Source organism: Aquarana catesbeiana, linkage group LG02 (assembly GCF_042186555.1).
Source record: "Aquarana catesbeiana isolate 2022-GZ linkage group LG02, ASM4218655v1, whole genome shotgun sequence".
NCBI classification, from domain to species: Eukaryota; Metazoa; Chordata; class Amphibia; order Anura; family Ranidae; genus Aquarana; species Aquarana catesbeiana.
This window is the reverse complement of record NC_133325.1, coordinates 748,036,094-748,062,839: the sequence shown is the minus strand read 5'-3', so window position 1 is coordinate 748,062,839 and position 26,746 is coordinate 748,036,094. Positions and strand designations below refer to the sequence as shown.

General features: G+C 39.7%; 1 protein-coding gene across 6 annotated transcripts in view; it reads left to right on the top strand.

The window, feature by feature from the left end:
- GRIK1 (glutamate ionotropic receptor kainate type subunit 1) overlaps positions 1 to 26,746 on the top strand; it is a 652,481-nt gene that overhangs the window by 545,611 nt on the left and 80,124 nt on the right. For 4 of the 6 annotated variants that reach the window (XM_073617099.1, XM_073617101.1, XM_073617102.1 and 1 more), the window contains one exon: positions 16,746 to 16,864. The exons of 1 other annotated variant lie outside the window; for it this stretch is intronic. In XM_073617099.1, coding sequence (XP_073473200.1) covers positions 16,746 to 16,864 — 119 coding nt within the window. Of the gene's footprint in view, positions 1 to 16,722; positions 16,865 to 26,746 lie in introns of all 6 variants that reach the window. One more of the 6 variants, XM_073617103.1, reaches the window with a different exon arrangement.

Sequence of the window (26,746 nt, the reverse complement as noted above, 5' to 3'; positions counted from 1 at the left end):
CCATCCTTTGAACCCCCTCCTCCAATTATTGAATCTGTTACTACAGCTTCTATGAATGTAACAGGGTCTGTAAATAGAGGGGTGAACCTATCAATCATCTGCCCTTCCTCTATTCATAAGTACCGTTTAATTCATGGAAGCTGTAGTGATGGCATCTATGAATGGAGCACAAGGGGGTGGCATAGTTGGGCACTCTTGATGAGTGCTTTTCATTTCCCCTTTGTTCTATTACCTTGTGGTGGTGGTGGGGACATCAAAGTTGGAAGATTTTGGCAAAAGGGGGACATAACAGCACAAGGGACACATCTCACTGAGGGTAATTGAGGTCCATTGTGCTGATTTATTTTTATTTTGTTTTAGGTAAAACGGCTTTCAATATATGAAGTCACTAACACAAAAGTATGCAGATAAAGAGGTCTGACTTTTCTTTGATTCCCCTGTGTTTTTAAAGTGGAGTTCCAGGCAAAAATAGAACTAATTCTCAAACAAAAGCCTTAAGGCTTCACTGCCGGTTTCCCTTACTTGCATTGCCGGCGCCTGCATCCGAAGCTGATGTATGGATCAGCTTAGGGTGCCGACATTACAGGCTCCCTGGACAGGTAAGTGTTCTTAAAATAAAACAGTATTTGTAGCTGCTGACTTTTTTTTTTTTTCCCCAGGCTGGAACTCCGCTGTAAGTCAGAAAGTTAGTATGCCAGCCAGGCAACTAGCATTTTGAGCGTGAGATTGTCAGGGATAGCCAATATATGTATCTCTAAAGAAATGCATTTTAAAGTGTATCTAAACCCAAAACTTTTGTTTTTAGTTTTGGATCGTTTAGGGAAGGGTTAGAACCCATATCAAGTTTTTTTTTTTGCTGTGTGTCCCCTTACTAAGGAAGATTCATTCTCTCTCATTCTTTCCTGGTGAGCCTTGTCACTGAGATTGAGTTTGATCAAAAAAGTAAAATCTTTAGTTGTCATCACAACAGGAATAGAGGGGAAATCATCCACTGGGGATACTTGTTCTGTTGAAAACTAAGAGTCAGGAGATGGACAAGACCCTTAGAAGTCTTTGGGGCTGTAACATGACTGTTGATATAAATATATGTATAGGAGACTGTGGCAGTCAGATCTCAGTAAGTATTCATTGCACAGGACTCTGGGAATGTGTCTTGAACAGCAGGTATATGTCTCCAACATTTGAGTTGTGGTCCCTTTAAGGGGAGCAGTTTGAAGTTTGAGTACTCAGGGGTTCTCACCCATGCAGGTTGGGGGTTCTGGGGTAGTCCAGTTAGAAAGAGAGGACTAATTGTCAGTACTCTCTGAATTGATAAGTGTTTATTAGGGACCTCAAACTTCTGAGGTTCAAAGAGTTTTGGGAGGGAAGAACCTCTGATCTCTGACTACAAGGACTCTGATCTGGAAGGGGTTAAGCTACAGCAGAGGGAGTCTTGAACGGCAGCAGTAAGAGATCAGCACTGGAGAGGTTCACGAACTGTGAGCATGATGAACCCTCTAGCAACTGAGAGGCTGGTTGCTGAACCCCATGGCCTGTCCAGCACCCTGATACAAGGAAGAACCCTGACCCCCAGTGTGGGACCAAGAGACTGGCGGTGAGCCTGTGGGGTGATCTCTTTTATACTAAAACTACAAACTGTTTTTGCTTTACTTTTGGCTGAAGAAAGCTCTTTGTGATTACTTGTTTTGAAGATACAAATAAAGGGACTGTTTGCTCTTACCAAACTTGAATGGCTGACATTCAGAGCTACCTCATATCACAACATCTATGAAGGGGGAGGGTGAGATTGATTAGCTCAGGGCTCAGGGGCAAAAAGAGCAATTGAATTTGTTTTAGAGAGCGCCTATCCTTTAAGCAAATGTCAAACTGTTGCAAAGTTCCCTACCTAGAGATTGTGCAAGCAACATCACTTCCTACTTCGGACTGGCAGCACTAAGCCACTGCCCCATAATAAGAAGCAGCAATGTTAGCCTGTTGCAAAAGCTCCTTCAATTGGTCATTAGGATGCCTATAAAGTGCTTTCTGCAGACTTGATAGGCGGTCAAACTGCCAACCAAAGAGGTGCACATGGCAGCCTGATAATACCTCTACTAATCGAGAGGCACTGGCCTAGCGTTGTCAGACTGCAACAGAAAGTGCTGTTAATGGAAAAATCTCCAGGTTACAAATTGTGCAACAGTTATGGGGCGTACACACGGGTGGACTTTTCGACCGGACTGGTCTGACGGACTTTCTGACGAACTTTCAACAGACTTTTGACGGACTTCTGATGGACTTTTTAACGAACGGACTTGCCTACACACAATCACACCAAAGTCCGACGGATTCGTACGTGATGACGTAAACCGGACTAAAATAAGGAAGTTGATAGCCAGTAGCCAATAGCTGCCCTAGCGTCGGTTTTGTCCGTCGGACTAGCATACAGACAAGCGGATTTCTGGGTCCGGCGGAGTTACGACGTAAAGATTTGAAGCATGTTCCAAATCTAAAGTCCGTCAGATTTTCGACTGGAAAAGTCCGCTGAAGGTCCGATGAAGCCCACACACAATCGGATTGTCCGCCGGACTGACCGTGTGTACGCCGATTTAGACAAAAAAAAATTTAGCTTAGGAAAAGTATACAATGTGAGACATGATGTCAAACATACTGAAAAATAGATTTTAGGTTAACATACAATAGACAATTGACAATAAATACACACGTGGAGTTAATACCTACAAATTTACCTGCGACAAACGTTTTTAATTACTAATTAATAATTAATGACTGTTCCTGTATTTTATATAGAGAGTTTTAAATACTCATTGTAGTAGTTACATAAATAATATCTCCACTTAAAGGCTGCTGATGAGCGCAGTTATCTCTTTGTTTAGATAAGTCGTGCCTGAACCATGCAGGACTATGATAAAGGAGACATTTACAGGTGCATCTAAAAAATTAGAGTATCATCAAAAAGTTGATTTATTTCAGTAATTCAAAAAGTGAAACTCATATATTATACAGATTCATTACACCCAGAGCGATATATTTCAAGCATTTCTTTCTTTTAATTTTAATGTTTATGGCTTACAGCTAGTGAAAAGCCAAAATTCAGTATCTCAGAAAATTAGAATATTACATAAGACCAATAAAAAAAAAAAAAAATAAAATAAAATAAAATAAAAAGGATTTTTAATACAGAAATGTTGGCTTACTGAAAAGTATGTCAATGTACAGTATGATATGCACTCAATACTTGCTCAGGGCTCCTTTTGCATTAATTACTGCATCAATGTGGCCTGGAACGGTAGCAAACAGTCTGTGGCACTGCTGAGGTGTTGTGGAAGCCCAAGTTGCTTTGATAGCGGCCTTCAGCTCGTCTGCATTGTTGGGTCTGATGTCTCTCATATTCCTCTTGACAATACCCCACAGATTCTCTATGGGGTTTAGGTCAGGCGAGTTTGCCGGCCAATCAAGCACAATGATACCACGATCATTAAACCAGGTATTGGTATTCACATTTTTTGAGATGCACCTGTATATTATTGTTTATATTATTATTATATTAAAGCTACACATGCATGCATACAATATATGTGTAAATATCTGTATTCTACCAGTAATATTATTGTTTTTCAGCCAGCTCTTTGATAGCTAGTGGTGGATCATAAAGATAAACTCATTTAATATGCACATACAACCTGGTTGCAGAACAAACCTGATGCATTATTTTGCATTCAAAATAAAAAGAAAATGCTTAAAATCTGCTTCTTTTTGGCTAAGTACATTCAAAGTCAGCTTTGAATATTTACTTGTTAATTAGTGGGTTTATTACAATCTGGTTTCATTACTCCAGCTCAGCTAAGCCCCCTGAGTTATAAGAGTTAATAAATTCACAGATTAATCATAGTGTTGAAACAGTAATTAAAATGTATTTGGTGTGACATTGGCAATTAAAAGAGTTTTGCAATTATAAATGCTATAGACATTCTCTGAAAGTACAGTGGGGAAGAAAAAGAGTCTTCTCCTGGCTGGCTCGCCAATTATCACATAGGCTCAGAGGGTTCATATTTATTATTTTGGAAGTTTTTTTTTTTTTTTTTTCCACTAACAGACTGGGGCATTAAATAGATATGTTACCTTTCATTTGTAAAGAGACATTCTCTTTAAGTGTAGCTTGAGGACACATTAGTAAAGTACCCCAGGAGATTTATTCTTTAATACCACTTGGTATAACAGCTACCTATCTCTCATTTACTGCACACAGCTGCATCTGGAGTAACTCTGTTAATTGCGGCAATGAGTAGCATAGTGTTCCTTGGGTGGTGTTAATCATTCATTATTACCCAAACTGTTACATCAAAGTATTCCTGTAGTAGCCGGCCTAATTAAAAAATCAGGATATTGTTTTAAAAGAAAGAACCTTTGAAATCACTATAAAGAAGCAAATAACTTTGCCTGCCTCTGTTATAGTAATAAAGCACGTCATAGTTTCCTCTACGTCCAACTCCCTCACCTTTGTGCCTGCTGATACTACACAATTTTTTTGTATTAGCAGAGTAGGAAACATTTGAATAACGGGCACTGTGCTGTTTTATGTTTTGGACTAGCGAAACAGTAACAAAAAGGTGTGGCATACACAGGAACAAATATGGTTTCCCTGTCTACAGGTTTACTTTAAGGCCAAAACAATCCCCGCTAGATAAATTACACTGCAAGCAATGTAACCAGATTTCTTGCAGATTCTTTCTTGATCTTTTGCTAAATAAATTGACAAAAACCTTATGTCCAACTTTAAACTAACTGCTTAGTGGAAGGGTCCACCTTGGCACCCCAGATGTTTTAGAACTACATTTCCCATGATGCTCATGCACTCTACAGTGTAGTTGAACATCATGGAAAATGTAGTTCCAAAACATCTAGGGTGCCAAGGTTCACCATCACTGACCTAAGCAACCTCAGTGCTGCCTTAGAAAACATTTAATTCTCCCAGCATCCCTTTAGAAGTGCATCCCTCTTTCCCAATGTCCCACCAAAACATTTAGTTGCTGCATTTTTCAGTTAAAGTATTTTGGAGGCTTCCCAGAAGAATAGTGAGATGGTTACATGGGCAGAAAATGTGATTTCCGGGTGCACTGTATTCACAAAGAGCATACATAACACCTCTAGGTTGCCATGGTTCCAAAAAAGTGGCATTTGAATTTTTAATCTCAGTTTTGGAAAAACAATAGAGATTGATGAAGAGAAAAATAAAAAACAAAATGCCCTGTTTAATATGTCTTTTATAATTTTTTACAATACCGGAGATGTCCAAAATGACAAGCTCATTGGTAGAAAATTGTTTTTGGACATTTGAGTGGACTTTACCGGTACCAGAAAGAAACACTACAAGCTCATCGGTAAATAAATGGATGTCTTGCAACAATTTACTAAACAAAATCTAACCAGCAAAACGAAGTTACATACATAGTAGGTGAGGTTGAAAAAACTATCGATGCTCCCCGCTGAAACCACAGCTTGTGGAAGGGAATTCCACACCCTTGCCGCTCTTATGCGACATTAATCGGACATTCCGACAACAAAATCCATGGATTTTTTCCGACGGATGTTGGCTCAAACTTGTCTTGCATACACACAGTCACACAAAGTTGTCGGAATTTCCGAACGTCAACAACGCGGTAACGTACAACACGTACGACGAGCCGAGAAAAATGAAGTTCAATAGCCAGTGTGGCTCTTCTGCTTAATTCCGAGCATGCCTGGCACTTTGTACATCGGAATTGTGTACACACGATCGGAATTTGCGCGAACGGATTTTGTTGTCGGAAAATTTGAGAACCAGATCTCAAATTTTGTGCAACGGAAATTCCGATGGAATTTCCCACAACAAGCTCCGATCGCACATTTTACGTTGGAAAGTCCGACCATGTGTACGGGGCATTACAGTAAAGAACCCTCTATGCACTTTAAGGTTAAACCCCTTTTCTTCTAATTTTAATGAGTGGCCACGAGTCTTGTTAAACTCCCTTCCGTGAAAAAGTTTTATCCTTATTGTGGGGTCACCAGTACGGTATTTGTATATTGAAATCATATCACCTCTCAAGCGTCTCTTCTCCAGGGAGAGAATAAGTTCAGTGCTCGCAACCTTTCTTCATAACTAATATCCTCCAGACCCTTTATTAGCTTTGTTGCCCTCCTTCTTTGTACTCGCTCCATTTCCAGTACATTCTTCCTGAGGACTGGTGCCCAGAATTGGGCGGCATACTCTAGGTGAGCCCGGACCAGAGTCTTGTAGAGCGGGAGAATTATCGTTTTATCCCTGGAGTTAATGAACTATTAAAAACACTTTTTGTTTCATTTTTGTATCTTAAAGTGATTCTAAAGGTTTAAGGTTTTTTACCTTCATGCATTCTATACATGAAAGTAAAAAAATCTTCACTGTGCAGCAGCCCCCCCCTAATACTTACCTGAGCCCCATCGCAATCCAGGAATGTGCATAGCATCTCAGCTCTCTGGGCACTCATACTCCTCATTGACTGAGGCAGCAGTGGGAGCCATTGGCTTCTGCTGCTGTCAGTCACAGGCAGTGAGTCAATGAGGAGAGAGAGAGGGTGGGGCCGAGCCACGGCTCTGTGTGTGCTGGTTGCTCTGGGGGCAGGAGGGAGGGGTCAAGAGCGCTGGTGGGGGACCCGAGAAGAGGAGGATCTGGGCTGCTCTGTGGAAAACCACTGCACAGAGCAGATAATTATGACATTTTTTTAAAAACAACAAGCCTTTAGGCTCCATTCACACTTGTGTGACTTGTCATGCAACTTTGGACATCACAGTTGCATGACAAATGGTTCCCGATGTTTTCCAATTTATTTATGCATGACTTATAGTTGCAGAGACTTCAGAGTAGTTCATGCACTCCTTTGGTCTGACATTCATGCAACTTGAGGGCCATAGACTTCAATGTTAATCTTCAGAAGTTGCATGAAAGTCATACCTGAATGTTATACAATGCAACAGTTGTCCATTATCCCTGGTCAAAGCCAAAGTCGTATCCAAGTTGCACCCATCCAAAGTTGTGTCAAAGTTGGGTCAAACTTCATCAAAGTTGCACCAAAGTTGCACTCCAAAGTCGGTGCAACTTTATAGTTGTACAAGCGTGAATGGAACCTAAATATCACTTTAAGATGAAGCTTCTTCACAGTACACGGCCTTGCATAGTACACTAGGATGCATTGTAGCCTACCCATTCCAGAGTGATCTCCAAAGCTGCCTTTTCCAGCAACTGTCCAAATTCTCCAACAACAGTGTTCTGAAATATCATTCTGTCAGGAAGGCTGACTGACAACTGACCACTAAAATGTTGATCTTGGACGGTTCAACCCTTAAAGTGATGGGTGGTCTCACTGACCAACAGTGAAGTGAGGATGGGAAGAGTGAAGAGTGGCATTCTGTCTTCCTTGTATGATATAGGCAGCTAATAAAAGAAGAAGTGAGGCCAAAGCTATTTTGGCCCTACCTATGCTGTGGGTCACAGGAGTGCACTTAGTTCAGCATTTCTGTGACCTGTATTTAGCCGAGGGTGGGCTAAAATCCCCTGTGGGCTGACGTCAATGAGTCGGTCCAGGCTCTGGAGAGATCCCTTTAATGTCAGGAGAGAAATTTAATGTCAGTTCCACCCAGATCCCTGAACAGCAGCTGGCTCAGCTCCGCCAGCCGCTCCCACCCCATTTAGTCCAGTGCTCCAGTGAGCACTGGAGGGGCAGAGCAGAGAGTCGGTGACTGACAGTCCCTGGCTCTCTTCTCACTGAAGACCACGAACAAAGTAATCAGCAGTCTTTGATCACTCAGTTCTTGGTGTGAAGGCCGCGGGGGACAGATGCAGCTTGGATCAATGCTGCATCCACCTGGGTGAGTAGGATTTTTTGGGGTTTTTTTCATCTGAAACTTCTAATTTAATGCTTTTGACATCCACCTGTAGCAGCCTGCTTTCATTTCATGATAACATTTTTTTAAGCTTAAAGCTGTGACAAGTTTACGGTAAGAGTATAGTTTACCTTTAGAGAAAAAAAACTGGCTATGCAGATAAGGGGTGTCTGTAGATGAAAACAAACTGTGCAGATTTGACTAACATTGAATAAAACAATTTCTATAGGTGTAGGCCATATATGTGCCTCCTATATCTTGGCTGAAAAACTCCCAGTGATTGCATCCACCAGCCACACCAACTGCTTGCTCATTGCTTGTGTGGGCCAGAGAACTTGTGTGAATGAGCCCTTTTTTATATCATGTTTTACATTTTATATTATTTTTTCACAATTGTTTAATCTTTTTATTAAAAACAGACCCCTGATTTCTCACTTTTGAGACAGAGAAAAGAATATGAATTCCTCAGTCCCTTTCTTTGCAGCCTCAGCTGCAACAGAGCTTAGACCGTGAGAAGGAGAAACAGTATAAAAAGCCAGTAAGTTTAGTTACATAGTAGGTGAGGTTGAAAAAAGACACATCAAGTCCAACCTATGTGTGTGATTATATGTCAGTATTACATTGTATATCCCTGTATGTTGTGGTCGTTCAGGTGCTTATCTAATAGTTTCTTGAAACTATCGATGCTCCCTGCTGAGACCACCGCCTGTGGAAGGGAATTCCACATCCTTGCCGCTCCTATGCCGTGTACACATGGGCGGACTTTTCGACAGGACTGGTCCGACGGGACGAATCCATCGGACAATCCGACCGTTTGTGGGCTTCATCGGACCTTCAGCTGACTTTTTCGGTCGAAAATCAGACTAGCTTTAGATTTGGAACATGTTTCAAATCTTTCTGACGGACTCGAGTCCAGTCGAAAAGTCCGCTCGTCTGTATGCTAATCCGATGGACAAAACCGGCGCTAGGGCAGCTATTGGCTACTGGCTATCAACTTCCTTATTTTAGTCTGGTCGTACGTCATAATGTACGAATCTGTTGGACTTTGGTGTGTAGGCAAGTCCGTTCGTTCAAAAAGTACGTCGGAAGTCCATCGAAAGTCCGTCGGAAAGACCATCGGACCTTTGATGCCGAAAAGTCCGCCCGTGTGTACACGGCATTACAGTAAAGAACCCTCTACGTAGTTTAAGGTTAAACTTCTTTTCTTCTAATTTTAATGAGTGGCCACGAGTCTTGTTAAACACCCTTCCGCGAAAAAGTTTTATCCCTATTGTTGCAGTGCCTATGTGCTGACAAGAGACATGCTGATCGGAGGAGATATCAAAGTGACAGAGAGACCAGTACATCAGTCTGCTGCTTCTTTTTTTTAATTGTTCAGTCACAGGGTAGGGGTATGGAGGAGCTACCTAACTGCAGCATAAAAAAAAAAAAAAAAAAAAACACGTCCCCGGTCCTACTAGACAGGAATGTGCTGTATTGCAGAGCTGCGTAAAGCGCAGAACTGGATAAACAGAATACAAATCTTTTGGCAAGTAAAATAACTGCCTTATATTTGTGTATTTAGCTGTTTGCCTGGAGTTCAGCTCATTTTGTTAAATCAGACGGTATTTTAAAGTAAACTAAAACCTGAAACTTTCTTAAGTCACAGCTTACCAAGAGAAGTGTAAAAGAGAAAGCATATAAAACAGGAACCTTATCAGAATTCAAGAGAGTCTTTAGTCTTTAAAAAAAGGCGTATTCTCTTTTTAGCACTCAATTTTTCTGTGTTCCGAAATGATCGGCATTCCCCAATAAGTGCCTATTAGATGTCTTCTTTGTCGCTGTCCAAATTCATAATACAAGTCTTAGGTAATCTGACAGCCGTAGTTTTTCCCAGAAAGTAAATCGCACATACTGATTACCTCTTAAGTAGTTTCACTGTGCAGTTTCCTTCCTCGGTAAGCAGCGGCTTGCGAGCAACTAAAGTATTTGAAGTCATTATCGGATTGCAGGTTGTGATAATGCATCAGCCACATTTCTTACCGTTGTCCTCAAAAAGCTTCTAGAGCTCAGCGGAGAATCATTAGTCCCTGATGAAAAGGAATTGTAGTCATGCTTGAAACAAGAATATATTTCTGCCTGGATTTATCATGCAGGGTAAAGTTGTATATTACTTTCTCATCGATACCTAGAAGCCTAGCTCAATATATTCATTATACTGTGAATGTGTGTTTTTTTTTTTTTTCATTGAGAAGTTAAAAATAAAAAAAAATAGTTGGCTTAAAGTGCAAATGGTAGAAAAAAAAATTGTATTTCTATTATTATTATTATTATTTTATATTATTATTATTATTATTATTATTATTATTAATCACTTCAGCCCCAGAAGGTTTTGCCCCCTTAACCACTTGCCTATCAGGCCAATTCTGACACTTCTCTCCTACATGTAAAAATCATCATTTTGTTGCTAGAATATTACACAGAACCCCCCAAACATTATATATGTTTTTTTAGCAGAGACCCTAGAGAATAAAATGGCGGTCGTTGCAACTTTTTTTGAAAAAAAAAAAACAGTTTAATGCATTTAAAAAAAAAAAGTTACAGTAAACAGTAAAGTTAGCCCGATTTTTTGCATAAGGTGAAAGATGATGTTACACTGAGTAAATAGATCTTACATGTCCTGCTTCAAAATTGCACACGCTCGTGGAATGGCGCCAAACTTTGATACTTAAAAATCCCCATAGGCGACGCTTTAAAATTTTTTACAGGTTACATGTTTTGAGTTGCAGAGGAGGTCTAGTACTAGAATTATTGCTCTCGCTTGAATGTTTGCGGCGATACCTCACATGTGTGGTTTGAACATCGTTTACATATGTGGGCGCGACTTACGTATGCGGTTGCTTCTGCGAGTGAGCATGCGGGGAGAGGGGCGCTTTAATTTTTACTTTATTTTTTTTATTGTTAATTTTACTCTTATTTTTCTGGTTTGGTGCTTTCTTTTTACATTTTTTTATTACTTTTATTCCTATAACAAGGAATGTAAACATCCCTTGTAATAGGAATAGTGCATGACAGGTCCTCTTTACAGTGATATCTGGGGTCAACAAGTCCCCAGATCTCACATCTAGGCTGGGAAGCCTGAAATTTAAAAAAAAAATCCACTTTGCACTACAAGAGCACTTGAAAGTGCAGTCGCTGTAGATCTGAGGGGGACATGCAAGGAAAATAAAAAACAGCATTTTTGCTTGTACATGATTGGATGATAGAAATCTGCAGAGCTTCCCCTTATTTCAGATCTTCCCCTCAGATCTACAGCGACTGCAATTCCAAGTGCACTTGCAGTGCAAAGTGGATTTGCCTTTAGTAAATCAACCCCTTAATGTCATGCCCAGGTGAAGTTCCCTCCTTGCACAGACTTTCTTTGGTCTTTGGTTCCCTTCCTTCTCTGTTCTTCCTAGCGATATGTAGTCCTCTTCCTTCTATGCAGGACCTCTTCCAAACTCCTCTTTGCTTCCCAAAGTCCTTAAAACTAGTTCTTCCTTTGTGTTCAGCATATGACTGTGTTCAAGTCCTTTCTTCCCTCCCCTCATTTCCTGCCAACTTTATTTCCTGTTTTACTAGTTTTCATGAACCAGTCATACAAGTTAATTAGCTGTTGAATAGAGAAAGCCCCAGCTTCTGATAGATGGTAGATAAAATGTATTACTACATATATTTATGATATAAAAATTACAAAAAAAAAACATAGCAACACACCGTTCAGACTGCAGCCTGAATAAAAAAAAAAAAATCTAATGCCCTGTACACACGATCGGACATTGATCGGACATTCCGACGACAAAATCCGTCGGATTTGTTCCGACGGATTTTGGGCCAAACTTGTCTTGCATACACACAGTCGCACAAAGTTGTTGGAAAATCTGATTGTTCTGAACGCGGTGACATAAAACACGTACGTCGGGACTATAAACGGGGCAGTGGCCAATAGCTTTAGTCTCTTCAGTTATTCTGAGCATGCGTGGCACTTTGTGCGTCGGATTTTTATACACACGATCGGAATTTAAATGATCAAATTTTGTTGACAAAAAATTTTATATCCTGCTCTCAAACTTTGTGTGTCGGAAATTCCGACTGAAAAAGTCCGATGGAGCCCACACACGGTCGGAATTTCAAACAACACAATCCGATCGCACTTTTTCCGTCGGAAAATCCGACCGCGTGTACAGGGCATATGAGTGTGTGACCAGCTTTGATCTACTCCACAGGTAAATTAGATAGTTGTTTCAGAAGCTGAAGGTGGTTACTGCAGGTGGAAAATGCTGTTGGTGATAATGATGATTATGGTAATGGTGCTTTGTCACTATATACACTGGGGTTTTGGGGTTTCCTGCCTTTTCTAGGGATACCAAAGAGGAGGCTTTCACAGTCAGCAACTGTGGCTCAAACCCAAGCTTAGGTCACCCTGCTCATTCAGGTGTGTTCAGTTCACTCTCTCACTGCCAGGTGCTGACCAATTCCTCTTCCTTTATGAACTCGTACACAGACTGGGTAACCCCTTCAGGACCAAAGTGCCTGTATTCAGGGTTTGGAGATTTTTCCCACCTAAGAACCTCTGAAAATACAGGTCCCTAATAAGGACTTAGCAATCCAGAGAGTACTGAAGTTATGTCAAAAACATGATCTGCACTACGGTTGTTGTTCTTAAAATGTCTTCATTTTTTTCAATAGCCACAGTGAACAAACGCAGATTAAGTCAGTTGACGCGTTTCAGCCTATAAGGCCTTAGTCATAACCACATTACAGACATAAAACTTTGAAATAAATAATAGCTCTAAAGATCACATGCTCCACCCATTGATTGTCCTAATTGACCGCAGGCAATTATCCAAAAAAGAGAATCAGCTGCAATACATATAGGGTGATCCATGTGTATGCCACTAATTTTCACACACCTTGTAGTGACAATATGCACATGTATGTACACACACGCATGTACACACACGTGCATACATTTATACACGTATAGACATATGCATATGGAAACACACCATAAAATTAAAAAAACATTAAATTAAAAAAGAGATGAAAATAATAATCCAGGTATGTGAAAAAAAAAACAGAAGAGAGAAAGGAAGAGAGAGAGAGGGGGGAGGCTCTGGGGAGAGGCATTCTTAATGTAAGTGCAAGTCTAGATCCCACCTCAGATTTAAGACCTGAGGCGATCTAGTATTTAATCTAAAAATCCACCATGCTTCTCTCCCCAGTAGCCTTCTCTCCCTATCACCTCCTGAGGAAATGAGGAAAGATCGCCCTCATGACATTCTCTAAAGTGACGTGTTGCATTCAAAATATTTCTAGCATTTGGGTTGTTTGTGTCACAGTAATGTTCCCCTATATGGGCTCTCAAAGGACATGTGGTACAACCAACATATTGGAGGCTGCATGAAATACAGGTGATCAGGTAAATTACATAGTTTGTGCCACAGTTGATGTATTGCTGTATAATGAACTCTTCATCTGTGGCTGTGGCAACAAACGTTTTACCAAAAAGACACAAATTATAGTACCAACAGGTTTTTGTATTACAAGGGTAACTTCCAGGATAGGAGAGCCAGGTGGGTTGGCATTGTTTAGATGAGAAAAGACTAGGTGATAGTTCAGTCCCTAATGTGGGTGCATGTCAGCTAGAAAAATGGCAACCTGCTTGCAAAATCCCATTTAAATCTTTATCTATATACAGTATTGGCAGATTCTTTTTTATTATTCTGACTATTTGATGATATTTTTCGGAAAATGTAGTTACAAACGTATTAGGTTTGCCCATTCTTCTATTTCTGGAGTTGTAAGTTTTATAAGATGCATTCTTATTCTTATACTCTCTCTTGGTTTTAGGTTTATCTGACAGTAATTCCTCTCTGTCCATTATCAAAACCCTTTCCAGTCCTTGGTGTATAACAGATTCGTTATAACCTCGGTCCAATAAGCGCTGATGAAAGACCTTGCATTCCAGCTCAAAGGCTGAATCTGTTGAACAGTTTCGCTTGGTGCGAATAGACTCCCCATAGGGGCTGGCATTGATGGTGTGGGATGGATGACAACTGGCTGCAAAAAGTGTAGTATTACCAGAGCATGGTTTCCAATAAGTGCATGTTGAAACATCACCTGTAGTTGGATCGTTCATTATGCCCAGTACACAAGATAGAAATTTCCGACAACAAAATCCATGTTTTTTTCCGACGGATGTTGGCTCAAACTTGTCTTGCATACACACGGTCACACAAATCTTGTCGGAAATTCAGAACGTCAAGAACGCGGTGACGTACAACACTTAAGACCAGCTGAGAAAAATGAAGTTCAATAGCTCTTCTGCTTGATTCCGAGCATGCGTGGAACTTTGTGCGTTGGAATTGTGTACACACGATCGGAATTTCCGACAACGGATTTTGTTGTCGGAAAATTTGAGTTCCAGATCTCAAATTTTGTGTGTCGGAAATTCCGATGGAAAATGTCCGATGGAGCCTACACACGGTCGGAATTTCTGACAAAAAGCTCCCATCGAACATTTTCCGTCGGAAAATCCGACCGTGTGTACAGGGCATTAGAGTGATGTCTAAAAAGTTGATACTGAAAGCATCATGCTCAATTTAAAAATGCAAATTTAACTGATTGTCATTAAGGCATTTCCAAAATTCATGCAATCCTAAAGTGTCACCATCCCACACCATCACGAGGTCATCGATATAGCGACCATGCCATACAATCTGCCTGGCAAAAAGGTTGCTGGGTGAGAACAAAAATTGTTCCTCCCACCAACCCATTTAGAGATTCGCCATGGACGGTGAGAATCTAGCACCCATTGACGCACCACAGTGTTGGACATAATATATGCCATCAAATAAAAAATAATTGTGCTTTAATAAGAGCTCAATGCTTAACAGAATAAACTCCTGTAGCTCCTGAGAATAGGAGCTATAGCATTGAAGATGATATTGGATTGCCAGGGGATCAACGAATAAAGTGCCCTCATATCCAGTTTAACCCATACATAGGTGGATGTCCATTTGACAGATGTAATATGGGATAGGACTGTGCTCGTATCATATCGTATCGTAGCCAGGCAATCTATGTACTAAAGGCTGTAGGTGCGGGTCTATCCATTCTCCCAAATGCTCCAATAAGGAACCAATTCCGATCACGATTGGTCGTCCCTGTAAAGGACAATCGATTTTGTGAATTTTGGGGAGATGATGGAATACCGGCACCACAGGTTTATCCACATAGAGATACTCAGCAGTTTTGGATGACAAAACTCTAATACTAATGCCCAACTGTAAATGTTTTAAAAGAGTTGATTGAAAAGGTATAGTGGGTATAGTACTGAAGTCAGTCCTGTCCTTTCTAGCCAGACAACCCCAGAACTCCTCACCCTGCATGGGTGAGAACTCCTGAGTACTCAACATACCTTCAAATCTTCCCCCTTAAAGGGACCACAACACAAATAATAGGAATATATACCTGCTATTCAGGACCCAACCCTTGCATCCTGTACAAATAGCTGGAATGTATTTAACTGATTTCAATTTCAATTGGACTTTAAAATTCTGCCCTACAGATACCAAGTCAGTAATTTTCTTGTAGGCTTTTTCAGTAAGGCAAAGACAGATTGCAGTTGGGGTTATTCTAAAGCAGCCAATCAGAATTCCCCTTTCATTGTTCTTACTTTAGTAAACTCAAATCCATTGGTTTTCAGGTGATCAATGCTACTTGCAAGTAAATCTCTAATTTTTTTTTTTTTTCTGATTAGATACGGAAAGCCGACTACACTATATGTGTTTTTGTTACTGTCCCTATTAATTATAATATCTACTACAATAAGGGTTTCTTATTAAAAAGGTGCAGAAGTGTGCTGTACATATGTAGTGAATTGCATGGAAAATTTTAATCAAATGCCTGTCACCTTTCCACTTATCCCCAAATTGCTGGATAGTTCCAGTTTTGAACAGGTTGGGAATTTTATGAAGTCATCATGGTTTTATCCAAATGTTCTCCTCAATTGTATTTTGTGGGCACATATGAGAAAGAGCTTGGGCAGATTCGGATTGGAGTGGAACTTAAGCTAAACCATTTTTTATTAGCCCTACAAATGGCCAAAATCGAAAAGGATGTGCTCCACTTTGACTTCAATAGATTCACCATGAACTTTGCAAACCTCTAGGCTGATTCATGAATCTGTTGGTGAACCAAGCCCAAAAAGATTTGTTCAGCTCTACTCTCCAGTTAGGACACAGAGCAATAAAACTTGACATAGGTTCTACTTTTTCCGTCCTCTTCCAGAGCTAAAATCTAGTTTTATTCAGGCATCCGCTGTCAATGGATTAACGTTGTATATATAATTTTGGAAGATATTGCCATTGAGATTAATCACAGGTGGCTTTTTTTTTTTATGATTACATTTTTTATGTTTATTTTATGATTATTTTATAATAAAAAAAACAGGTGGCTTTTACATATACAGAACTGCTATCTTATGCTTGTGATTGATTGAATTGTTTTGCACCATATTTTTGTTTGTAACCGCATACTCACAATGAATAACCATTATGTTTTTGTTATGTGCCAACATACATGCCAACAGACCTAGTTTCCTCTAAACTTTCCTGACTTCCAAAAGCTGGAAGAGGCATTGCTAAAAGAGGATATGTTCTTTGTACATTCAAATACCCAACAGGTATTGTTGGCAAGTATGTACATAAAATAAACTGTTTCTTAATGTATTTTAAGTGTTCTCATGCCTTCTTTTCTCTCCCAGGTTTACTGATGCTCTTTGTGTTTATCTGATGTTTACAGACTGTCTCTGTTAAAAATCACAGGTTCACCCCTTACGAGTGGTATAACCCACACCCGTGCAACCCTGACTCAGATGTCGTGGAAAACAATTTTACTTTGCTAAATAGTTTCTGGTTTGGAGTTGGAGCTCTCATGCAACAAGGTACAAAGGTCACAACTTTACTGTTACACACATCCCACAGTCTGCTTGGGGTCTTCAGTGCTGGTAAACTCCACCCTATACGCCTCCTTTGTGTACTGTAAACCCTTATGTTAGCTAGCTGAAGAAGGGCACCATGTGTTACAGGTAAGAAGGAATAGACAACAGGAAACAAGAGATATCTGCATGCACAGTAAATCACCAAAATATGATTATAGGGCAGTAGAAACAAGCCTCTTTGTTGACCAGGTCCAAGAGAAATGTCCTACAATTACTCAGTTTTGAATTAGGGTCTTTCTATGTTGTACATGGCCATGGCTGCCCCTTGGCTCTCTACCTTGGTTGCAAGGCTACTTCAGTTCAAGCCTCAACCAGTCTGAATAATAATAGGCATAGCTGTACCCCCTGGACCATTGGTAAATCTGCCAGTCAACTCATTTTTTTTTTAAATGGAAGGGAATATAAATTATAATTTACTCAGGGTATGGATTTGATAGTACATTATACAGCCCCACTTACCTCATTAACTTTTTCACCATTATACAGTAGTAGTAGTAGTAGTGTCACACTAATTTGAAACATTCAGAATGAATTCAGTTCTTACACAACATTTAGCATGTTGCAGAAGAGTTCTTCTATTTAGAGCTCAAGTATGCAAAATGCCAGCATCTTCCAAATCTCACCACATCAAACATTAAGCCACAAAGGAAATACAAGATGTCTCAAACCCCTTATAAAGCATTAACTGAAATTGCTAGTTTAGGCTAGACTCCTTCATATTGGTCCAGGTTTCCAAACTACCCCCCACACATTGCAATGGTTAAGTCCAGGGGTTATAAATATAACCAGTCAGTAGGATTTAACCCTCCTCTTCCTTCTTGAGCTTATTGCCTAGACCAGTGGTCTCCAAACTGAGGCCCAGGGGCCGGATTTGGCCTTTTGCACGCTTTTATCTGGCTCTTGGGGCATTATTCCTTCCACTGACATTAACAATGGGGCATAATTCCTGCCACTGACACCAACAATGGAGCATAATTCCTGCCAATGACACCAGCAATGCAGCACTACTTCTCCCGCTGACACCAATGACGAGGCACTATGTCTTCCACTGACACCAGTAACTGGGTACTATTCCTCTCACGAATACCAATGATGAGGCATTGTTACCAATGCCAGGACATTTTCTACCTCTACTGGCCACAGTCTGGTTCCTCTAAAGTCTGAAGGATAGTAAACTAGCCCTTTGTTTAGAAGGTTTGGACACCGCTGGCCTCGACAAGAAACACCAGAGAAGTATGTAGGCCATGAGAATCAGGGTGTAGGGGCAGGAAATTACCGAACACTAATTAATTCAGGGGCCAAAAAAGTGGGACAACCATGGGCTGGTATGGCAAACAAAAAAACCCTGAATTTTACTCTATTTGTATGGCTATCCATGTTTTTCAAAAAAATAAAAAACATGAGCCATGTTTTTAGCATATGTAAAGTTTGTTTACTGGCCTCATTTTGTAGACCTTTAGCTAATGTTCTTGGGATATGAAAAATCTGTTCACTTTTCTTCTTTCTCTTTGGAACCCAAATTCTAGCAAGCTTCTTTGTGGGACACTGAATAGCTGTCTAGACAGGTTCTTAGTCATGCCACAGTGATATACTGAAAAGTTTGCGTATTGCATTTTTAGTATGTATCTCTGAATTGTTTCAATTTGTCACATAAGCCCAAAGTACACCTTACCTGCTTGATTAGTTATAGAAAAACATAATCATTTTCAAATGTCTATAACTGTTGTGCACACTTGAAAATTGTCTTCAATTAAATTTTATCCAGCAGTTTTTAAAGTACCCTCATACAGTCATGAAGATAAAGCTTCTTTGTAATCTTTGTTATATAAATAGAGGTTCTGAGGTTCATGTTAGGCTATTGGTGTAGCCTTGACTATATATAACGAGTGCTGAGTTTTTATGAATAGACACATCTTTGAGAAGAAGGTGGAGGCAAGGAACTGGGAGAGCAGTCATCCCCCAATGCCCAACCTCCAATGCCAGAGGCTCTAATTGGCTTCAAAAAAGGGTAGGCTCGGGCACAGAGCCCACCCAGTTCTTCCTGCTTCTCCCCCTGGCCAATCAGGAAGCGGGTCCACCCGATTGGCCAAGAGGAGAAGTATTTGTATTGGCCGGGCAGGGGGGAGGATGTACGGGAAGATCCGGAGACACCAGCCGCCACTGCTTAGTTTGACTATATAGTAACGATTTTTCAGCCTTGAACAAAAGGTTGTTAGCAAAAGCAAGCATTGTTTTTCTTAAAATAAAATGATGGCCAAGTTAGACAGCAGTGTGATTAAGTGAAGATTTTAAAGTTGTCCCAATTTTTTTTCATTTTTTTTTTTATTTTTTAGAAAAAAAAATTCTATATGCAAGCAGGAATACCCTCATTCTTGGTGTATACTTTTTAAATGGCCAGGACCATTATATATGGTTTACTAGGACAACCATCAAAAGGCTACAGAAGAGGGTTCTGTACATCCCTTAGATGGCTTTTGATATGAAGAATCCAAAATGCCAAATGATGGGGACTATATCACAAGGACAAAATACTATACAGTACATTCCATTTCTTAAATCCTGCATTAAAGAAAAGCTAATTTCCACCAACCCAAAGATGATTAAACGTGATTCTTCTAACAACCCAGCATGGATGACATCCTGTTTTTTTTAATTGTTCCGAAGGTGAAAAGCATCTATGAAATACATTATAAATGATTTAATCCCAGTAAGAGAATTTAATAAAGAATGACCTAATCAGTCATCAATCACACATATCTGCTAACTCCTGTAAATCATAGAAACAGTCTATGCAAACCTTTCACTTAGTGGATTCCTCAATTTCAGCTGCTAAATCTATGTCTGTAAATCGCAATAAACTGCACTTGGATGAAGGCCGTGCAAATGCTTCTTTTATTCCATTATGGCTCTCCTGATTTATTAAACTACCTTCAACCCATGAAGAATAAAAACAAGCTTGTAGAACTCATATATGCATTATACCCTTGTTTAATTAAATTAAACTCTTCCCTCCCTCCCTGAAAGGCCCCTCAGTTTAGCAATGCACAGATTGCCCCAATTTTACAAGATCAGATGCTACAGTTTCATATTTTACTGGTAGTTCCACTTTCAGGTAATTCTATTTCATAACTAGTCTCAGGGCATGTCCTTTGATGTTCTCACAGTGTCAGCTAGATTAAGCCCATAAAACGCATTGAAAAAGTTATTTTGTTTTAAATAAATTTGTTCTCAATCTCAACAAATCCTTTTCTAATCCTCAGTTATTTGAATTAGTTCATATTAACTCCTCATTCCCCCTTTACCTTAGCTATTTTTTTTGGAATTTCCTTTCATTCATTCATTAGCAGCATCGATCGTTCGATCAATAGTTTTAAAACACCTTTATTTCATTAGTAAATAACTTTCCTTGCTTCTTTCCAGAAACATACTTTGTAAGGCTCAATAATCCTTGCTTGTTTTTAGTAACATGTGCTCTACTGTTGCGTGTGGCAACCCACATTACATGCACTGCGGTGCCATTAATTTTGAATGGCACCCCAACACTCTAAGGCAGGGGACTCAAAACTTTCTAAACAAAGGGCCAGTTTATTGTCCTTCAGACCTTGGGGGGTGGGGGGGAGTAAAATGTGGCAAATAGGAGTAGAAAAAGTCCTGGCATCGGTGGGAGTAAACAATGTTCATCTTTGGTATTGGGGGGAGAGAGTGGCCCATCATTGGTGTCAGTGAGAGCAATTGTGCCCCGCCATTGCTATTAGGGGCAAAAGCAGTGACCCATTGTTGTTGTCAGTGGGAGGAATTGTGCCCCATCAGTGTTATGCCCCGTACACACGGTCTGATTTTCTGATGGAAAATGTCCGATCGGAGCGTGTTGTCGGAAATTCCGACCGTGTGTGGGCTCCATCGGACATTTTCCATCGGATTTTCCGACACACAAAGTTGGAGAGCAGGAGATAAAATTTTCCGACAACAAAATTCGTTGTCGGAAATTCTGATCATGTGTACACAAATCCGACGGACAAAGTGCCACGCATGCTCAGAATAAATAAAGAGATGAAAGCTATTGGCCACTGCCCCGTTTATAGTCCCGACGTACGTGTTTTACGTCACCACGTTTAGAAGGATCGGATTTTCCGACAACTTTGTGTGACCGTGTGTATGCAAGACAAGTTTGAGCCAACATCCGTCGGAAAAAATCCTAGGATTTTGTTGTCGGAATGTCCGAACAAAGTCCGACCGTGTCAGTGTCAGTGGGAGGAATGTTGCCCCGTCATTGGTGTCAGTGGGAGGAATGGTGCCCCATCAGTGTCAGTGGGAGGAATAGTGCCCCATTGTTGGTGTCAGTGGGAGGAATTGTGCCCCATCAGTGTCAGTGGGAGGAATAGTGCCCCATTGTTGGTGTCAGAGGGAGGAATATTGCCCCCTTAGTGTAATTGAGAGGAAATGTGCCCCATCGGTGTCAGTGGGAGGAATAGTGCCCCATTGTTGGTGTCAGAGGGAGGAATATTGCCCCCTTAGAGTAATTGAGAGGAAATGTGCCCCATCAGTGTCAGTGGGAGGAATAGTGCCCCATTGTTGGTGTCAGAGGGAGGAATATTGCCCCCTTAGTGTAATTGAGAGGAAATGTGCCCCATCAATGTCAGCGGGAGGAATCGTGCCCGATTGTTGGTGTCAGTTGCAGGAATTATGACTCATTGTTAGAATCAGTGGATGGAATAGTGCCACAAGGGCCAGATAAAGCCAAGCAAAGAGTCGCATCTGGCCCCTGGGCAACAGTTTGGAGACCATTGCTAAGACAACATATATATGCTATTGTTCGTTACACGTGACATGTCCAATTTTTGGGACGTTTTGGTGCATTGCCACCTCGTCTATTTCAAAAGGGCTGCCTTAACGCAACACGCATTATGTGTGTGTTAAGGCACTGCAAAAATGTAAATTGACCCCTAAGGTTATGAACAGACAAGTCACTTTTTTTTTTAATTCTAAAGTAACATACAATGAGCTATGTTGCGTTGCAATATAAAAATTGTGGCACATCCAATTTTTGGAATGTTTTGGTGCATTAGCACCCCAATTATTTCAGCTAATTCGTTATGTGCATGTTAAGGCACTGCAAAAATGTAAATCAACCCCTAATGTTGTTATGAACAGACAAGTCAAATTTTTTGACTTTTATCTAAATCAACAAAAGTTGTTTTGAAGCTATCTCTGGGCTAACTGGAAAAAAGACTCTTTTTAATATATTTTCTGAAAATGGTTTTAGAAGACCACCAAGAAGAAACCCTTGTTTGTCCTTAAACAATTTGATATGATTACTGATGAGATGACCAAATTATTGTAAATACAATAGTCCCATAGCGCAAATGTAAACAATTCACTGGTCTATAGGGGTTATACAGAGGCGAGAGCTCAGGTGGTTAATACATCTTTACATCTACACAGTATCGTTCACACTAGCCTAGATGGGTTCAAACTTCATGCACTACACAGTGACATGGCATTACTATGTAAAAATACTTTTTATTTGAGCTAAGCAGACTAAGGTTTTACAGTATTAGGTCTGTGTACTTGGCTGTGATCCCCTATGTGTTTTAGAACCCTGTTTTTCTATGTATAACTCCCTGCCTCTGGAGTTTACCAGTATCCATAGCACACTGTGGGATGCAGTGTCCGCTAGTCACCATTACCTTGGGTACATGACAGTCAGCCCCAACCAGACTCTGCTTGTCCTTCAAGAAAAAAGAAATACACATTTCTATTCACAGTCCTCAGAACCTTTGATGGCAAGCGGGTCACTAAGAGCTCCTTCATTATTGGAACGGCATACACAGTTTAGTAATGGCGGTCTGTTCCATGGATGAAGGAGCTCCAGCCAAACAAGTCAAGGATCGCGTGTACCCTCTGCACTTTGTGACATCCTCTTTTCGTTGTGAACACTTGGTGTTGTGCTTGACTGGAAGCCAGTTTGTTTCAAATTCCTAAGTGTGATGATCAGACTTTCTCTTTTCTACAGAGCGTGAGCAAAGTCTGGATCAGGATTGGCTGTCATGTCTGCCATAAAAAAAGGCACAAAAGAGACTTCAGCAAGTATTGTCTCTGACCCAGACTCCTGATAAAAAACGTGCTGCATGCTTATGTCATTTATGTCCACTGCTACACATGGTTTTATAACACGCTGGGATTCTAGAAGCTTCTAAAACCATGGACCTTATGTACTAAAATATCCAAAATGAGAAATTGCTGTATTGCCTACTTGCAACCAATTAGTACAAACTTTCACTCTTCAGGTTTTTTTTCCTTGTTCCATTGATTAGTTGCCTTAGGTAACACAGACTTCTCCTCACTCACCAATAACTGTGGCACTAGTGCAAAGTGCAGTGATATTGAGTGCAGTCGCCTATGACAGCCAATCAGTTTTCACTTTACTGTTGACACATGAGTTAAAATATGATTTCTGATTGGTTGTTGTGGGTTGGTGCATCGTGTGCAATAACAATGCTCGTTGCCTATTTCAATGACATTTGTAGAGTAGAGAATCTTCTCTTAATGTAGTGTTCTCTTTAAATACCCAATTATCTGAAGGGGATTATAGAAATGGGATCTTTGATTACACATGACTGGATGATTGAAGTGAAGGTAGCTTCACCATATTCACTTAGCTAAGTGAACATTGTCCACTCCTTTAGTAAATGAACCCCACTGGCTAAGCCAATTCATGTTGTGGCTGGATAAAAAATGTCTGTGTTGCTCATTCAACCTTGTTCATGTTCCAACCTAATAATTGGCTAATAAAGAAAATTATTTCCTCTCATATGCTTGTTAAACATAATATATGGTATCACCCTTAACCCAAACTTCTACTTGTTGAACATAAAACCCTTTTTTGCACCACTTAAAGAACAACGGGTTGAAAACCCTAGATGAGCTGAGCTCAGCAAATCCTTTCATCCACACATCCTTAGTTTTAATATGACAAAGTATGTAAATATTAATTTAATAAAACAGAGAAAAAAAATCTAAGTTTACTATAAGATCAGGTTACTGCTGGGCATTACATATCCAAGTTAGATGTAGTCAGAATTTAGAAAGCAACATACTGTATAATGTAACTATCCTAAATTTCCATGAGATTCACAAAACTGAATTTTAATAATTATTTGTCTTGTATTTTGGAGTTAAAATTTAATGGATTTCCCCATTTTTTAAAAATTTTTGTTCAAGCAGCATCTCCTACATATTCATATATTTGTGGCAAAAAATTCTTTAGCAGTTGAGATAATTTGAAATAAATTTATATAATTATTATATATTTTATAATAATTGATATAATAATAATAATAATACAAAAATAATACTGCGCTTGTGAAAGATTATTCAGTTTGAAGAAAAGCAGCACCACAAATGTGGGATATTACCACAAAAACAAGAAACAAAATAAAAGTGTGTTGCTCTATAGTGTATGATATTAAAAAATACTGAAAAAATTAAAAATTAATAGTCCAAAAAAAGTATCAGTCTCTTACATGGAGCATAATGGTCAAATGGCAAACTCCATGAATAAATCGTGGATAAGATGCATCCAATCCCTTCACCAAGTGAACACGCCACCACCACAATAAATTGAACTCTTACCAGAGAGACTGGATCCTTTATTATGAAGGGTCAAACAGGCTTGATGTATATATGCTGGTAGAGGTCATCAGTAGGGGGTGTATAAAGGAACCACGTCAGGATCAGTTCCAGAGTATCCAGAGGACTCCAGCCAAACAACTATTGTGCAGCCAGATCCAAATAAAACATAAAAAACGCTAAAGAGTTCAAAACTTAAAGCGGATCTTCACCCATTTTTTTAAACTTCATCTCTGTGGCTTCTATAGACAGCACCGAGTGCTATATGGACCTTTTTTTTTTTTCCCTACCTTACGTTATTTTTCTTTGCCTTTGTTCTGTCCCTGCGGGTGTGGGCGGGGACTTTGCGGGTATTTTCTTCATTTCCTCTCTTCGTCTCCTGGGATCTCGTGTCATTCATCCCTGGAGTCAGTGCGGAGAGCCGCCGTGAAATCTCGCGTGATTTCAACAGGACTGACGTCATTACGCCCGCCATGTTTGGAGGGCGTTTTTAAGGGTTGCATGTAATATAAAGTATTGCACTTATATGTATCCATAGTAAAAACAGCATTGCATGGTAAAAAGGCTGTCACCACAGAGCATCCAAACATGTAAAAATGCATGATAGTAGGAACAAACAGCTCAACCCGACCTGTTTCGTCAACAAAAAGACTTGCCATGGTAGCGTATTCACTTGGTGAAGAGATTGGATGCATCTTATCCACGACTGAATCACGGCGTTTCTCATTTGACCATTATGGTCCATCTGAGAGACTGATACCTTTTTTGGACTATTCATTTGTTCATTTTTTTCTGTATTTTTTAATATCATACACTGTAGCGCAACACACTTTTATATTGTTTTTTATATAATAATAATAATATGCTGTATTTTGAAATATATTTATATATAAAAACATGCTTATCCTCAAATAAAAAAGTGTATATATATATATATATATATATATATATATATATATATATATACTACATCATGCTTCTTAGGCAGCTCTAAATTGATTAGGTATCTTTGGCTTTCACATATTTATTGCTTCTTCCTTTTTATCCCGAAGATGTTTTTTTTTATTCACATACAAATACATAAATGCACACACATACCTACACAGCATTCATAATATATTCGTACACACGCACACACGAGCAATCAGAGTAAGCACAGAGGAAAATATTCCTGTAATCTCTGCTGCCCGTGTACCTTTGCTGTGCTGGAAGTGCCTGTGACAATACCCCTCTATATTAGAACAGTAGTAATAGAATAGTGCAGTTCTTATGACTCCAATTTCTATGCCTCTGATAAATGGAAATCCACTGTTTAGTTTTATAGTTCTAAAACTGTGTAAACCATTCTTGTTGCTTTAGTCTACTTTCACACTTCTCTGTTGCGAAAACACTGTAAAAATGCATTTCTGGTGCGTTTTGCAGCTATAGAAAAGAACACAGGTGCATTTTTTGCTGCATTTTTTTACTGCACCAAACATGCACCAATAATGCAGCATGGACTTTTACAAATGCAACTGACTGGTATGAAGAGCTTCATAGGATTTAATTTTCATACATTTTTCTTCTGCTTTTGGTAAGGTAAAAACTGAAGAAAAGCTGACCAATCTGAAAGGGCCCTTAGTTGTGAATCACATCTTTTCAGAGTCTCATGAAAATAAATGCTGATAATAGTTTTCCTAAAGAAAAATGGCCCTTGACTGCTCACTCAAGTTGTGCTCCTTGAATCTAGATAATAAATTGTAGAACATTTTTTTTTAAATTTAGGGCAATGTGGAAAAGAAGTTGAACCTTTGTTGGGTTTTATTGCTGTCCATGTCTCCCTTTGGAGAAACGTTCTCACTTCCTGTCTTGTTGATGGGTTTGAGGCAGTGGTATTGTAGAACGCCTATAAGGAAAAAAGTGTTGAATTCTTTAGATAATTCATTACAGTCTCGTTAACGGGACAAGAATAAGTAACTGACACTGGAAGTGAAGTGAAATCTCCCCAGTGGGTTAGGAATATGTTGCCAGAACACCTCTATCCTCTAACATTATTTTTATTTATGTTTGTTTAACAAAAAGTGCAAAGTTTCATAGCCATCATGAGTCCCTTTATCAGAGACATCAGAGTCATCATAGCCATATAAGACAGAAAAAAAGAAAATGCTCTATGGAAGGGCTGGGATTTTTTAGGTGGCAAATAACTTGAGTCACAAC